Source organism: Lytechinus pictus, chromosome 14 (assembly GCF_037042905.1).
Source record: "Lytechinus pictus isolate F3 Inbred chromosome 14, Lp3.0, whole genome shotgun sequence".
Lineage (NCBI taxonomy): Eukaryota > Metazoa > Echinodermata > Echinoidea > Temnopleuroida > Toxopneustidae > Lytechinus > Lytechinus pictus.
Genome location: NC_087258.1, coordinates 16,696,368 through 16,713,011, shown reverse-complemented (window position 1 = coordinate 16,713,011; position 16,644 = coordinate 16,696,368). Strand labels below are relative to the sequence as shown.

Here is a 16,644-nt window from a genome sequence, read left to right as displayed (position 1 = left end):
AACGTGTATGTCATTTACATTCAAAATATGTTTAATTTCATCGTAATTTTTCAGAAGGCTGGCTACATTCAAGTGAACAAACTTAATACCTTTATCAGACATCTGATCATATTTCAAACAAACGTTATCTTTCTTTTTACGATGATGTGTATTACTTTCATTTTCATTATATGCTTAAATGCTTTCTTCTATAAAACATGGTAGATGCTTGAAAATACATATAGTACACTCCCAGTTGAAAAAGACCATTGAAGTATCATTATACACCTTAACTGGAATCCGTGCGCAAGATATGTGTACCCATTTACAACACGTAGTGCATTTAAGTGCTTTATGATTTGAATTTACATTTTTGTTACAAAGAACACAAGGAAATTGTACCATTACCCCAACAAGTATATGCAATAACAATAAAAAAAGTAAATGAATAAATAAATACAATATACATAAAAGTTTGTTCAAAAGTACCAAAGAATTAACCGAAACAGTGACCCAAAGGTCTGTGTGGTAACAAACGGCTACGTTTAGAATATTACAAAATGGTTCCTCAACAGTTCATAGAACAACACCACTTCATCACTTCATTAGGCAAACCCAAAAGGTATTAAATACGTTACAGTCAGTGTTCTTTCAGAGAAGATCAGATTAGAAGCTGAAATCAGTAATTGTTTACGCGCGATCAACTATAATCCTGGGTGTGAAGGATAATCCTGCATAGTACGTCAGACAAGCTTAATTGTTAAAAAGAAAAGTTCAATGGTAACAAGGTAAATCCGAGATCAGGGTCGACTTCTATAAAATAAAGTAGTTTGACCGCGACAACCTATAATGAACAATATGTAGTTCACTGTATCCAAAACCCTGAAGAGATGCTATTGTAGATGCTTCCAGTAGATTATAATCTTCGAATGTGGGCTTCCTTTGTCAGCGTATGTCGATGACCATCGTTTGTTATGACGCGAATGCGGCCATCTTGAGTCCATATACTTTTATATTTATTTTTGTATTTGGACTTGATTTCCCAAAACAGAGTAGATCTGGACTTAGTCAGGCTCTCCTGTATGAAGATGGGGTCTCCTTCGAGACCTCTCAAGATCCTCCTAGATTGGTAGATTCGGTTACGAATGTCGTAGCTAGTGAAGCGCGCGATGATCCCACGTGACTTCTCCCTTTTATGCTACATTGGATCACCCTAGTCTTTTGCAGTTGTATTATTTGAACATCAATGCTTACATCCATAAAGAAAAATGTTAATTTGTTATTGCATGCATATTAATTACATCTAATTTCAACGATGTTTAATTTTGCAATTTTTTCCAAAAAAGTGACTCTCACCCTTAAATGCCTTGCAAATTCACTACACCATGAATAGAAAAAAGGGTTTTTTGCAATGATACAAGATTTTAAAATAGTATTTAAAAGACAAGACATTGGTATATAATTCAGGTTACATAATGAAACCTCCAAGCATGGATTTCAAGCAAGGCATGATGAGTCTCAAGATGTCATTCACAATGAACGCAACGAAAGAGAGCGAAGTGAGGCAGCGTAGACAACTCCACTTTGAAGAAAAGGCGAAAGCTCGGGAAACGCTCTTCTCCGAGATGAAAGGGTCGAAGGTTAAATCTATCGAAGATGTTGCAAACTGTTTGACAAAGGTGAGATTCAGTTCTTTTTACTAAAATTTAAAAAAATATTTTTTTTTTTTTTGGGGGGGGGCAGGTGGGTGAGTGGGCTGGGTTGCATGAGAGTTGTTCGTATTTTCTTATAAACAGACTCCTGTTTGATTACTATTTAAAAAGCTAGTCAGTCTACTTGCATACAGACCTAAAATTACTTTGCCCATTCCTTTTTTTTTATTATTTCATATTCCACTTATATTTTTGCTTTTCTGTGATGTGTATATATATATATATCTTCATGTAAATTAGAAGCCGACTAGCACCGTCCTGGTGGTTATGATTTATATCTTTTTTATTGTTCTCAGTAATTGTGACCAAAATTTGGGACCATTTGATGAAAGTTGTCAGCATTGACAAGTTGCCATTTTCCAAAGATAATCGTCTTGATTGTGATTGGCTACTGAGCCCCGTAACCATGGTAGTTACCATAATGGCAAAGTTGCAACAGATGTAACTCTTTATGCAATGAGCAGCAGAGCTTTCACATTTTTAGTGTATATTCAAAGGGAGGGGTATCATTATTTAGTACAGACAAGATTTTTGTGATCTTACCTTCTGTAAAAAATAATAATAATGTTATGTTTGTTTTTGTGTTGTTTTTAATCCTAGAATTATACAACATCCCAAGGTAAACGACTTTACATTTTTGATGGACTCTTCGATGCAGATGATTTGATGAAACTGAGAGAGTTTGTTCCAAAGCATGGTAACTATATTCATATCGCAGTCAAAGATGGGAATAAGAATAGAGATAGAACAAAAAAATCCAAATCTGAAATTCCATAAAATAATCAACCTTTTTGTACATCCGACCCCCTTTTATAAGTTTTAATTCACTTTAAAAACTGACCAAGTCATGGTCATTTGACAGCATTAAAGACTGTCGAAATAACCAGGAATCAGAGACAGAAAATTTCATGAAGGTCCCACATACATGTATATGGGATCGGATGTACCTATTTTATGGAATTGTCCATGTAATAAAATACAAAAGAATAAATGGGGATATGATATCAGATTGCTCATTGAGTATTTATGAAGACATGATTATAACTGTTTCACCGGAATAATGCATACCTTCAAAATGCCATAACTTTGTTATTCCTAGTCCGATTTTTATCAAATTTTCAGTTTTTGGTTTTTCTGATTTTTCTTAATCTGTTCAAATCATATTATTTTTAGCCTAGAGTAGCCCCCTGCCCAAGTTAAATATCTTAGGATCATTAACCCATAGGAGACTGAGCTCATGTAAAGAGGGTTCTGGGGCCAATCTTACAAAGTGTTGCAATTGATCCAATCAATCGCAAATATAGCAAGCCAGCAAACTTAAAGTCAACAAATGAAATGCGTGTTTGTTCAAAAAAAATTCTAGATATGAATATATATCCATAAATTCATTGATTTCTTGACAATTTGGTGTCTTCTTCTTTGTTTACAAAGGACATTTTGCAAATTTCCTGTATAAAAAATCATGACACTGATGGATTTCCATAGAGTTACGTAACTCTTTGTAAGATGGGGCCCAGATCTTTAGAAAATTTTGTTCTGGCAGAATCGACCAGTCTCCATCGGGTTAATAAGTTGATTGTGGCCATCGGCTTGGTCGCATGAAGCATTTTCCTGTTACACCATTGTTTTCTTAAATGCAGAAAATGGAGGATTACAAATGATAATTTGATTGGGTGATTCCTACTGAAACCTCAGTCACATTTGCTCTATGGCGAGTCAAAAACAGCTGTTTTAACATTTTTTGTACCAGCTACATATAGGTGGTTTGAATAAAAATGAATAAAACGGCTCTTTTTGACTCGCCGTACAGCTGCCTTAGAGCAAATGTGACTGAGGCTTCAAAGTAGCAGTGAAATGGTGCCTCGGTCTGACTCAGTAGCAGAATAATTACCAGTGATCGATTTAGTATTTTGGAAAAGAGGTGGCACAAACAGCAAATTGTAATATAGAGCTAGGGGCGCAAAAAGACAATTTTCTTAGATTTAGCTTATTGCTGTGGTGATTCTTGAAATAAAGGGGTGTGGCATATCTTGCTCCCTTGTTTGGATCCGATCCTTAATTTCATAAGGTGTGTTATTAAGCAGTGGATAATAATTGCATATAAAGCTCTTAGAAACACAAATTATTAAGTGCTATATATATATGTAGCTATTTACGTTATTATTTGTATGTTTATTTAAAATTATTATTATCAGTCAAAAAACCTTCTACCTTTCCTCCCATATCAGGAACATTCTACTACGATGACAGTCTTGATCTTGACAGTGATAACGTCCAATGGATTGCAGGATTTCCTATTGAAAGCTATGTCCAAGGCAAGATGTGGACACCTACACAGAAGGTGGCTGAATTCATTTCAGGTGAGGTCTCCACCGTGTGGAAGCGTCGTGGTGTAGCGGTTCTGACTCTCGCCTTGTAATCAGAGGGTCGTGTGTTCGAATCCCACCATGGCCTAGCGTCCTTTGGCAAGGCGTTAATCCACACTTTGCCACTCTCCACCCAGGTGTTAAATGGGTACCCGGTAGGATGTGAAAGCCTATATGTAGTATGCCTAGCAATTGAGTCTTGGAACTCTTGTTGGAATGCTCCCCAGGGAGTGGAAAAGGTGCATACATTGTATGCGGGCATGCAAGGATCCGATGACCGGGGTAATAATATGTCTGTAAAGTAATGTAATGTAACGTCTTAGAGACGTCGTTCTGATGTATTAAGCGCTATATAAATGCGGAATATTATTATTATTTCTAAAAGTTACAAGAATTGCAGTTTTCATGAGTCCTTGATATAATTTGTCAAGCATTCTGCATGAACCACCATATCTGTTGCTTTTAATTCACTGGTTCTCAGGCTATAATATCAGCTTGATTCTCTGGTCTTTAGAATAATAATAATGATAATAATAATAATATGCAAAATTTATATAGCGCTTAATACGAATGTATCTAAGCGCTGCATACTATTACCCCGGCTTTAGCACAGCTACCCTGATTGGGCGCATTGAGCATTGAAGGAATTCCTTCCTACCGGGTACCCATTTACCACACCTGTGTGTAGAGTGGCAAATGTAGATAAATGCCTTGCCAGAGGATGCAAATGTTGCATTGGGAATAAGTGGATGTGTTTGATGTTTCCTAGACATTAAATCTCTTTTCTTACAGTCTCTCGTTAGATACCAACCAGTGGTATCCCTATTGTGTCTCTTGCAACCTCACACCAGGATTCACGAGGACTGTGAGATCTTTATCATAATGCAAGATTTAAAAAATCCAAAATCCTTGAGGACCGTAGAATAGGCAGGAGTCTTTCATGTTTCCTTGACTCATTTTTTTAAAATCAGATAGCAACCAGTGGCATCTCTACGATGTCTCTTGCAACCTCCTGAAGACCTAGGATCATACCAGTATTCACAAGGACTGTGAAATCTTTATTATAATCCAAGGTCCATGAGGACTGTAGAATAGGCAGGAGTCTTTCACTTTTCCTTGACTCATTTTTTTATCAGGTAGCAACCAGTGGTTTCCCTACGATGTCTCTTGCAACCTCCCGAAGACCTAGGATCATACCAGTATTCACAAGGACTGTGAAATCTTTATTATAATCCAAGGTCCATGAGGACTGTAGAATAGGCAGGAGTCTTTCATTTTTCCTTGACTCATGTTTTTATCAGGTAGCAACCAGTGGTTTCCCTACGATGTCTCTTGCAACCTCCTGACAACCTATCAGTATGGCATCTATGGAGACTGTGATATCTTTCTAATAATCCAAGATCCATGAGAAGTTTAGAATAGGTGGATGTCTTTCATATTTCATTGACCTAAAATCTTTTATCTTACAATCTTGTATCAGGTACCAACCAGTGGTATCTCTATGATGTCTTGCACAACCAGCTGATTACCTATGATCACACCAAGATCCACAAGGACTTTGATTTAGATTATTATAATCCAAGATCCATGAAGACTTAGAATAGGCGGATGTTTCATGTTTCTTAGATCTAAAATCTTTTGTCTTATTATTATTTTTCAGTATTGAGTACCAACCAATTTTTTCCCTATGGTGTGTCTTGCATTCTGCCAAGAACCTATGATCACACCAAGATCCACAAGGGCTGTAAATGACAGGAGGTTGCCTTTCATGTTTCGTAGATCTAAAGTCTTTTATCTTACTATCTTTCATCTGGTACCTACCAATGGTTTCCCTATGATGTCTCTTTTACCTTATTAATGATACTTGATTCCTGAGCACTGGTGCATTATTACAAGTGGTTGTCTTGCATGTTTCCCAGACATAAAATATTTGACCCATCAAATTTTCAGGTACCAACCAGTGATATCCCAATGATGTCTCTTGCAATCTGCTGAGAACCTACAATCAACACCAAGATCCACAAGGACTGTAAGATCTTTCAAATAATCCAGAATCCACAAGTACTGTTGAATAGTTAGATGTCTTTCATGTTTCCTAAACCTAAAATCTTTGATCTTGCTATCTTTTATCAGGTACCGACCAGTGGTATCCCTATGATGTCTCTTGCAACCTCCTGAGGACCTACGATCACACCAGGATCCACGAGGACTGTGAGATCAGAGAGAAGGAGTGGACATTTCTGGTGTACCTCACCGATGACTGGAGTGAGGATAAGTATGGAGAAACAACATTCTTGCACTTCAATGGCCACAGCTCCGAACCAGTGATCAGTGAGTGATATACCCTTGTGTGACTGACCCTCATTACTGCAGATTACCCATATAGTAAACTAACCCATATTGCTGCAATACTCTTGCCATTAATATGTAAACAAATAAAGCATCAACTATTGCTTATAGAGTAGTTTAAGATGATATCACATTGAAGGCATCAAATGGAAAACCTGTGCATCAAATCATAGAACAATGATTTATCACAGATGGAAGCACAGGTGTTTATTGTTTGCCCTCCAACATGTCTGCCCCTGGGAACACTCTACATAATAAAGTGTCTTACATGGTAATTGTATAGAGTTATTTGCTGTCGGCTTTAAATTGTCAATATAGTATTATTATATTGTTGTTTCCAATCACTTTTTTCTGTTTACTTGTAGGTGTCCTACCTAGATTTGGAAGGGTTGTAATCTTTGAAGGTATCATTCCTCATTCAGCTCGCCCGCCTAGTCCCATCTACAGAGATTCAAGGTATGTATGAAACCCGGAGAGAAGGGCCCTGGAAACAATTTATGAAGAGGGTTTGTTGGTTTAACAAAAAAATTGACAAGAAAAAAAGTTTTTGCTACAAAATAAAGGTCATTATGGTTGAATTTCTAGATTTAAGCATACCAACATGTGCCGGCCGCACAGTAACAGTGCCAGCCTAATAGAGCGCTAACAGTAAGCCCAGTCACATATTTCGGATTGTGAAGTCAAAACATTTATTGCAATGTGTATAAGTAATGCATTGTTGTAACATTAGACATTGCTGCCACATTACCGGTTGTAACAGGGCTTCTGTTCGCGCATTGTTAGCACTAACAACATTTCTGTGCGGTCAGAACTGATTTGCAGGGGGCTCTGCCTTATGTGTATAACATACTCAGCATCCCAGTGCCATGAGGGAGGTCACTTCCATTGAAGAGTAGACGGGATCCTTTAGGGGGAAAAAACACAGAAAACTAGAGGGTTCTTTTTTTTTGGGGGGGGGGGGGTAAGCACAGAACACAAATAGAGTGTCAAAAATAAAATAAAGAATGAGAAAAAATCGATTAGCACCAAATGCAGGACCTGCTGTAAGAAAGACTCATGAACTGAACATCCTCCATGCCACTTTGAAAAAAAAACTTCTAAGAAGTCCTAATTTAAAATTACTTGTGTTAAATGTCATGTCTCATGTTTCTAGTTTGCTGAGGTCATCCTAGAGTATCTGGTGATCTCTCTGTAATCTTATCTGCCTGTAAAGTTGGCAGTCATCTGCATATAAGCGTACTTGTGATTTTACACAGGTTGAAAGGTAATTTATATGGTATAGGAAGAGCAATGGGCCTAGCATGAAGCCCTGTGGCATGCCGGATGTGACGAATACTGTTTTAGATTGATGTCCGTCCCTAATGGTGAGAAATTTTTGCATTTAGAGTACCTTTAATCCTGTAGCTGGCAAGTTTGTGCATTAACTTGTTGCAAGGGACCCTGTCACAGGCCTTTAAAAAATCAAGAATGACCACATCAGTTTGCCTTCTTTTGTCATACTCATACAAGATCATGAACAGTCATGAAGAGTTGAGATACGGTTGATTGACCAGATCTAAACCCATGGTGTAGAGATGCAGGAATGTTGTTTGACTCTAGGTGGTCCATCAAATGCTTACAAGTGATGTGTTCAAGCAGCTCAGAGACTGCACATGTAAGCGAGACTAGTCTATAGTTTTCGGCGCGGTGAATTTTCCCTTTTTGTAGATAAGTGATGTTTGACTGACCCAATCATGGGGTAAGGTACCTTTTGATACTGATAGGTGAAATATCGCGGTCAGTCTTGGTAAGTCTTTGGAGCGTTCCTTCAAAAATCTTATCCTGTCCAAGTTATGGAAGGTCAAATTCTCATTCAAATTATGTTTCATTTTCATGAAGATAACAGCTTGTATGACTTTTTTGTTGTTTGTTACTCTCCCTCAAAATAAAAACATAACAAGTAATGGAGTTTCACATTTGCTATGACAACTGATACATACAGGATAACAGTTAGTTGGGGTTCGGTTTACATCTATAGGTTGATGGGATGCTGTCTTTCTTGTCTTTCATATATTCCACACTCAGCTGATCGCGGTCTTTGTCGTCATCAGGGTAGTGCATTGTTGAGCTGATTCGCACTCAGAGCCGAAGAGATTGTCCTTCAAAGTCGGCCTTGAGCATTCAGAGTACCAGTTCCAGCAAATGGCAGCATTGTGTTGCAGGCTCACCCAAGAGTGAGAGTTCATCTTGAGGTTAGATTGTCTATAAAGACTGCAGAGCAGCTTTGGCATGGTCCTTCCTGCAGTAGCTTGGTTCTAACAGCTCTGACAGATAAATATAAACTTCTGAGCTAAAAGAAATCCTGTTAGCCTTACCACTCACGTCATTTCCTTCGCAGAGCTTCTAGCTTTCTGCCTACATGGCTCGAACCTTGCCTACACCTGACCCAGCAACAATGGACCATTGTAGTCTTGGACGAATCACATACCATTACTTATTCTCAGCCATGAATAGTTGCAAAACTTTTACACTGATAATACCAATTTATTTCAGATGAATTTGGTTATGAATGTTACCATTTGTATTTTAATCCAATTTTGATGTAGGTTGACGTTTGTTGCTAAGCTTTCTATCAATGAGAGAGCTGCTAGGGTCAAATCACTGAAGACAGAGTTTGCTTACGAAGAGGGTAGCCACCAGATGTGCCTTCAACACTTCAAGAGCTATCATGTGAGTTCAAATTCAACTTTATTTGTCTTAACATTAAGGAGGCTTATGTTAACCATATGGTTGTTCCTAAAAGGACTGTAGGATGGTGAAGGGATAGAGATGAAAATTGAAAGGCGAGAAAGTAAAGGAGTGATAAGTATCTATGGTGATATATTAAAGGACTGTAAACAGGCTACCCCCATTCCACAGAGAGCAAGACCTCTGAAAGACTGCTGTAAGACCATGAAACTTGCTTGATATTTCAAAGGTCTTTCAATCAACTTTCAAAGATCTCCATGGTCTTTCACAATTCCTGATGGATCTTTCAGTAGTCTTCGTAGTCCTTGTGAATCCCAAAACTTTTTGAAACGGTTGAAAACAGTCTTTCAGCGGTCTTTCAAGAAAATTGTCTTTTGGTGGTCTTTCAGCAGTCTTTCAATGAACTTTCAACGTTCTTAATTAGTCTTTCCATGATCTTTCGACAGTCTCTCAAAATTTTTGCAAAGATCACTGTAAGACTCATGAGAGATCATTGAAAGATCACTGAAAGAGCAGGGAGAGTCCATTGAAAGAATTCTGAAAGATCACTTGTTGCATGAAAGATGAGAAGTCCCGGCTCCAGTTGCGTTAATCTTACTATTATGGTTACTTTACCATCCAATGGTATCTACCATGGTAACTATACTCAACAGCCAATCAATATCAAGGATTCCATGGAAGATTCCATTGGAAGGCAAAGTTACTGTAATAGTCATTTTGATGCAATGGGGCACTGGTAGCAATGTGTAGATGAGGAGTTGAAAAGAGTAGATAAGTTCAGATGAGTTGAGAAGTCTTTTCAGTAATGAGTAGATGAGTTTATTGCTCAGGACTGAAAGTTATTAAATCTGAATAAATGGAGTAAAATTCACTGAGAAAAATGCTGAACATATCGTCAAAATCTGATAAAAAAAATAACAAGGTTATTGAATTTCAAAGTTTGACAATATTCTGTGAAAACAGTTAAATGCAGGCTGTCATGAATATTCATTAGCTGTGCTGATGATGTCATGTCCCCACTTTCCCATTCATTATGCTATTACATGAAATCATAATTATTTCATATTTTCATACATACATTAAATCAGTTGTCAATCAATTTTTTTCATTCTTGGTGGACAAAATATGAACTATGAAATATGAAAATATAATTTTATATTTAAAAAAAATCCATATTTTATTGTTCGAAATAGACATGAAATGAAATATTCTGAAAATTTGCGTTGCCCAATTGATCGAGGGCCCGGCAGCCACTATGCAGTGCCAGATCGACGAGGCTCTATCCCTTTAATCGTTGAACGCCAAACAGGGTAGCAGCAATTCCCATCTTTTAACGTCTTTTGGTCTGACGCGGCCTGGGTTTGAACCCCCGACCTCTTGGTTGTGAGGCGGACGCTCTACCAACTGAGCCAACACACCGGTGCGTGTGTTATGATATGACATCATTAGCTTGCTCATTGCATCATTACACAATATATTGCGAAACTTTAAAATTCTAAGCTGTAAAATACAATAACTTTGTTATTGCTGGTCCGATTTTGATTACATGTATGTTTTAAGTGTCATTTTTTTTTTACCGATTTTACTATATCTGTTCAAATTATATTATTTTCAGCCTGGAGTATCCCTTTCATTTTCATTTTTTTTTTCCCCCTTCTTTGACAGGACAAGCACTATGAAGAACATTTTAAAGAAATGCTCCTTGCAAATGCCAGGGAATTACGAGCAGTAAACCAAGCACTGAACCAACGTTTCAGGCCTGATGGTGACAGCGATGATGATGAGGAGGAGGAGGATCATGGCCATTATGAGGAAGATGACAATGATGAGCAAATGGAATATGATGAAGAACCAACGTTTGATGAAGAAAGTGAGTATACTTTCTTACATCATTACGTTGCTTCTATTTTAACTATAGTGCGTCCCACAAAAAAAACGAAACCCGTCTTTAGAGTTAGATATCACTTCTGTGATTTGATACTTTGTGAATTGTTCATACATAGTGGAGTAAAAATAATCAAAACTGATGCATGTCAGAAACATTTTGCGCAGAAACTCAGATGTGATTCCAAAAATAGAGACGAGTGAAAGAAACTTAAAAAAGAATGCAAAAAGATATGCTAATGAGCCATCCCTTTCTTACGCAAGGGCGTCATAACCTTAACAAACAAATCTCAACCCATTTTTCTGCAACTGGTTCTAGCATAAAATTTCAAACTCTCCTAAATAATCTGTGCGTGAATCATTCAAATCATATTTGGTATCAAAGTAAGAGGTAAAGCTGAATTCTATTATTATGTAAATGATAGACCATAAGTCGTTTTTCTATGTTGAAATCTACCACTAGGAGTCTCGGTTTCCTTTTTTGTGGGACACCAAACAATTTTTTATGGGGGGTGTAGGAAATCAGCTTATGGTCAGGTGACAGTCCTTGCGAATGTGTGGATCGAACTACTTCATTTTCTAACTACATGTAATTCTCCTAAAATTTGGCACACACATTGGTATTGTGGTAAAGATGTGCAAGACACATTTTTCATATGTGTAAGAAATTGTGTTGCATTAATGGTAACATTATATTATGTCCAAAACCCCAGAAAAATTAATGGCGGATTAAACTACTTCCTCAGATTTTGACCAATGATCGTGAAATTGGCACAAGCATTGGTCTTGAGATAAAGACATGGGATGGGGGTATTAATTGCCTTCGGTGATATTTCTAGTTGTGGCTATAGAATTTTACTTGATAATTTTACTTAAAAAATTAGGTACAATGCTGCAATTTATCTTATTCTGTAAATCTCTCCTTCAAAAACGTGTCTCTGGCAGAAACGTGTTTTTGGATGGCACAAATTTGCCCGATTCAAAGAAACTCCCCAAACCCCATCATCTAAACTCACTTGCATTTACCATCTGCAACAAAATCGCTGAAACCTGTTTTGAAACCTTAATTCAAGAAGAGAGTGGATAAATGCAGTCTATGTCATTCTGCATGTTAACCCGTTGACTGCTGAAATCTGTGATTCACATAGGCTTTGTACACGGATCATCTGGTTCCAGTTGGCAATGGGTTAATTGCTCAACCATGTGGATGATGAAATATTCCCCAAACTGAATACTATTTCGGAAGTGTTTGAAATCTATTTCAAATGTGCACCATATACTCATGTTTAATCATTCAGTTGAAAGTGCACTCAGGTTAAGGTCTTGTGTTAGATAATAAACACAAGGTTTTCACTACAACTAAAATGTTGATTAAAAGAAACTATTCATGCTATTTTAATTAGCCTGTGATGTTTATTGACAAATCTAGATAGACAGGTAAGTATATAAATGAATGAATGAATTGAAAAATAAATAAAATAACTTTTTAATGTGTTTTCCCCCCATCTCTCTGTATCAAGCGCTGCCAGAAGTAAAAAGGAGGCGAGATTATGTCTACGGATTGTTTGACCGCTCTCTAAACATTGAGGAGCTGAGGACTCATTACCGTCAGGTTTTAATTGATGCCCAAATAGTAAAACAGAAATACGTGGAGCAAATGGAAAAACTGATTTAAACCAAAGTACTTGTATAAATATGATTTTGTTCCCTCATATTTGGCAAAAGAAGACAGTGATTACATTTTTTTAATGGATAACTACTTTAAAGCTGGTATAAAAATGAAATTTTGATACAAAATGGTTGGAAGTTATCCTGGGCCCCGTCTTACAAAGAGTTGCGATTGATCTGATCAAACTCAACTATGGAAAGCCAGCAACACACACATCTAAAGATACATCTTTGTTCCAAAAAAAATTCTAGATGATGTATTTTCATAAATTCATTGAATTCTTGACGATTTGGTCTGTTTGCCTTTGTTTTCAAAGGACATTTTTGCAAATTTCCTGGACAAAAATTATGACACTGTTGGATTTCCATAGACTTATAATTGATTGGATCAATTGTAATTCTTTGTAAGACAGGGCCCTGAAGTGTTTATCATTTGCCAGAATGCTTATTTAGAATAACAAACTTTAATCAAAATAATTTAGGCTTGCTTGAAATTGTATTAATTTCATTACAACATGCTTTTCCTTGTGTACATAACACAGGGAACAACATGTGGGACCACACAATATATGGACAGACATTTTCCGGTAATTTTTCTGATCTTCATTTGCTCATTACTCTGTGATTATATATTTTCAAGAAAAATTGTTTGGCAGATATAATTTATTAAGTGTTTTTATCATTTGGTGTAAGTTTTGTTCAATTCTGTGAACATTTTATTTTAACTTAATTGTTACCAGTTCCAGAGTTTATCTGTAACAAAGATATTAACTATCTTATTATTTTTACTATTTATTTCAAAACTTTAGCCAGTCTGCTGCTCTAAGTTTTTCTCTTTCCCTTTGGTCAACTTGTCATGAGGATAAGATTTCCTGTTGAAACGTTAATTCCAGATACTTAACTAAGTTTGGTTTTTATATGTGGCAAGCCAGGCCAAAACCAGGGAGGGAATGTTCTCTGTAAACGGCTAAAACAAAAATTCGAGCTGCCAAGTTTTATTTTACAATTTCAGTATTTTTCCACCTAAAAGTCAGTATTTTGGCAAAACATCTGTATTTTCCACGTGGCCAAAGAAAAACCTATTTCATTGGTGCGGCGGCGAGGCCACATTCCTATTTTGTCTTCAACAGAAACGAAGGCAAGAAATAAAACATTCTTTTGGAAAAAAATTAATTACTTCCAAAAGATAAAAATTAAGGGGGATTACAAAAGACACGATCAAGGATTATAAGGAGACTCAAATTTCCATTTTAATACAGAAGGTAACACAAAACAATCACAATATACTGGTAAACACGGACATACACAAGTTGCAAAATTTATTTATTTATTATTTTTTTGTTGGTACTTTACCATATAAAAGCGTACTCCCGTATTTTAATTTGATTTTCAATTCAATTTAATTCAATTCATTTTATTGTCATGTATAAAAAACACAAAAATTGTCCTCGGACTCCTTTCTTAACAAAAAGTGCATTATACAGAAAAATAATCATTCACAAACTATAAATACATCAAAATAATAAATACGAAGTACAAAAAATACATACTTCTGGGCACATACTCTTTAAAGAGTAAGAAGTAGGAAATTAGCTTATCTGAAAGAGAAATCAGACTGTCAAAATTTGAAATTGTCAAGATGAATAATTTTCCGCACTGCTTGGAAGTTTCACTGAGATTGTATAATGTTCACATCTCATATTTGAGTGAACCTCAAACTTCATTTTCTCTTTATTCTTTGCCCAGAACTCTCTGTTAATTTTTTTCTACATTCAAACAAGTGCTTGCATGGGTTATTGTTGACCAATTTAATAAGTTATATATCATTTTAAAGCTTTAGGATGTGCTATTTCAATCCCAATATAAGTCGGAAAAAAATCCTTTTTGGGCGAGTTATTGTTAGTTTTTGGGTGGCTGGTCACTTATTTCCTGACGCTTTCTTTTTTATTTTGTTTTTATGATACACCATAAACACACATGTTATGTATTATTACCTTAACTTCATATTCTTCCCAGGAACACAGTACTAACGGGGGAGTGTTTCATTAAACAAATAGTCAGCTATTTTGACTGACATATTTGCTCTGAGCCAATCGGGTGCAAGGATTTCAGTAACTTATAACAATAGTTAGACTCATAGACTATTTGTTTCATGAAATACTCCCCATATTTTTTTATAATATGCATATTTTTTATATATATAATTGTTAGTATATATTTTGACTCTTTGTATCATATTGATTTTTTATACACTATTTTATCGCCGCAATTGAAATCATATCAGGGGGGTGTTTCACAAAGATTTAAGTATGACTTAAATCACACTTAAATGCTGACGCGTATCTGAAATAAAACACGCAATCTAATTGATACGCAGCAGTATATGCAATAGGCAGTAGTGCGGGTCCTCTTTGCATGATCTGACCAATGAGGTAATGCCTTTTATAACGCACGCAAAAAGGCGTTTAAGTGCGACTCTAAGTCATACTTAAATCTTTGTGAAACGCCCCCCAGTTTTCTTTCAGTAGCCATGAATTTTCACAGTTACCACAATCATCAAGGTTATTCCTTGGTGATATGAAATGATAGTTTTATGAATTATATTTGATTTGTATTTGGTAATACTAATCTCATTGTGTATACATTCATTAAAAGTTATGATACTGGAAAAGTATGAGAATTAATGTTATTATGGTAATTAATGCAGTACTAATACTTTTATACAAGTATATATCTTTGAAAAGAATATTTGATGTTTATATTGTGGTCATACTAGATGATGTGTTGCAGCCATTGCTGATGGAAGTCAGGGCCCACTCCTTATATTGATTTGTATGATGTGTAACATAACCTGAATATATGTACTTTGTCAAATTCATATTTTTGGGTCCTTTTTACATGAGGTGAATATATAAATAAAGTAAGAATAAGATTTAAGTATGCACAAATATAATCACAAACAATTAATATCTCTCACAAGATGAGAGAGATGCAGAAATCAATGGTGTAGTAGACAAATAGTGATTAGGCGTGAGTGTGATGGTACAGAAAGATGCGCTCACTATTCAACAAGGCATAGCCGAATTGAATAGAGTACCTCTCTCTTTCACCGAATGCAAAATATTGTACCATGAAACGGATAATACTGTTTACTTTTTGTTTTGTTCAATGCCGCGGAAGTTCGGAAATACAATCATTAATATATTTTTTTCCTTTGTTCATTTATGAAATTGAGGAAAGAATTGAAAGCATAAAGCAGCTATATCCCTTGATGGTGATTCAAGCACGCATCATTCCATAATTCTACTTTATAACCGGAACTAAGATTTATTTTGTGCAAAATGGGCTTTATCACGAATTCACACAAATAACACTGATAAAAAAAGAACTATTATTTGTGTGGATCAGTGTCTAGATCTGACCTGTGCATGATATTAAATGTTCGATTTACTTTTTATTATTACAGAATATTATAAAGAAGGTCATATTGTTATGTGTCGGGAAAGAGTAAGAGGAAATTCCCTTTGATTCCCAGGTTCCTGCTCTCAAAATCAATGTACTTGAATTTGATGCATTGATTCTGTTTCCATAATACCTCCATGCATTGATCTTTGTAAGTTAAAGCAAAGTTTGAGTTTCAGTATAGAAATCTTATTCCAATAGGAAATGGTTAGAAGCAATCCTAAAGTGTGTATCATATGCCAGAATGCTTATTTAGAACAAAGTTTTGTTAGTGACCACCCCCCCCCCCCTTCCCAAAAAATTTTGTAGGCCCACATCAGTTGCTGTAACTGAATCTTGTCTTTCACTTTTCACCATTTTTGGGGCTTGTTCTTCAAGTCTATGAATGCATTCATGTATATTTAATCCTAACACAAATTGTATGATAAAGTTAATTTTTGAAAATAACAACGGGAGTTTTCTACTGTAATTTAATAAACAAAAATACAGTAGTTGTA

General features: G+C 35.9%; 1 protein-coding gene across 2 annotated transcripts in view; it reads left to right on the top strand.

The window, feature by feature from the left end:
- The window catches only part of LOC129276552 (uncharacterized), a 24,390-nt gene extending 7,746 nt beyond the window's left edge, over positions 1-16,644 (top strand). The window contains exons 4-12 of one of the 2 annotated variants that reach the window (XR_010295725.1): positions 1,447-1,658; positions 2,292-2,388; positions 3,920-4,051; positions 6,191-6,388; positions 6,772-6,862; positions 8,992-9,115; positions 10,799-11,003; positions 12,538-12,833; positions 13,109-14,074. Coding sequence is in view for 1 of the 2 variants with exons in the window: in XM_054912934.2 (XP_054768909.2) it covers positions 1,447-1,658; positions 2,292-2,388; positions 3,920-4,051; positions 6,191-6,388; positions 6,772-6,862; positions 8,992-9,115; positions 10,799-11,003; positions 12,538-12,692 (1,214 nt within the window). In the remaining variant the exon portion in view is untranslated. Of the gene's footprint in view, positions 1-1,446; positions 1,659-2,291; positions 2,389-3,919; positions 4,052-6,190; positions 6,389-6,771; positions 6,863-8,991; positions 9,116-10,798; positions 11,004-12,537 lie in introns of both variants that reach the window. The other variant, XM_054912934.2, reaches the window with a different exon arrangement.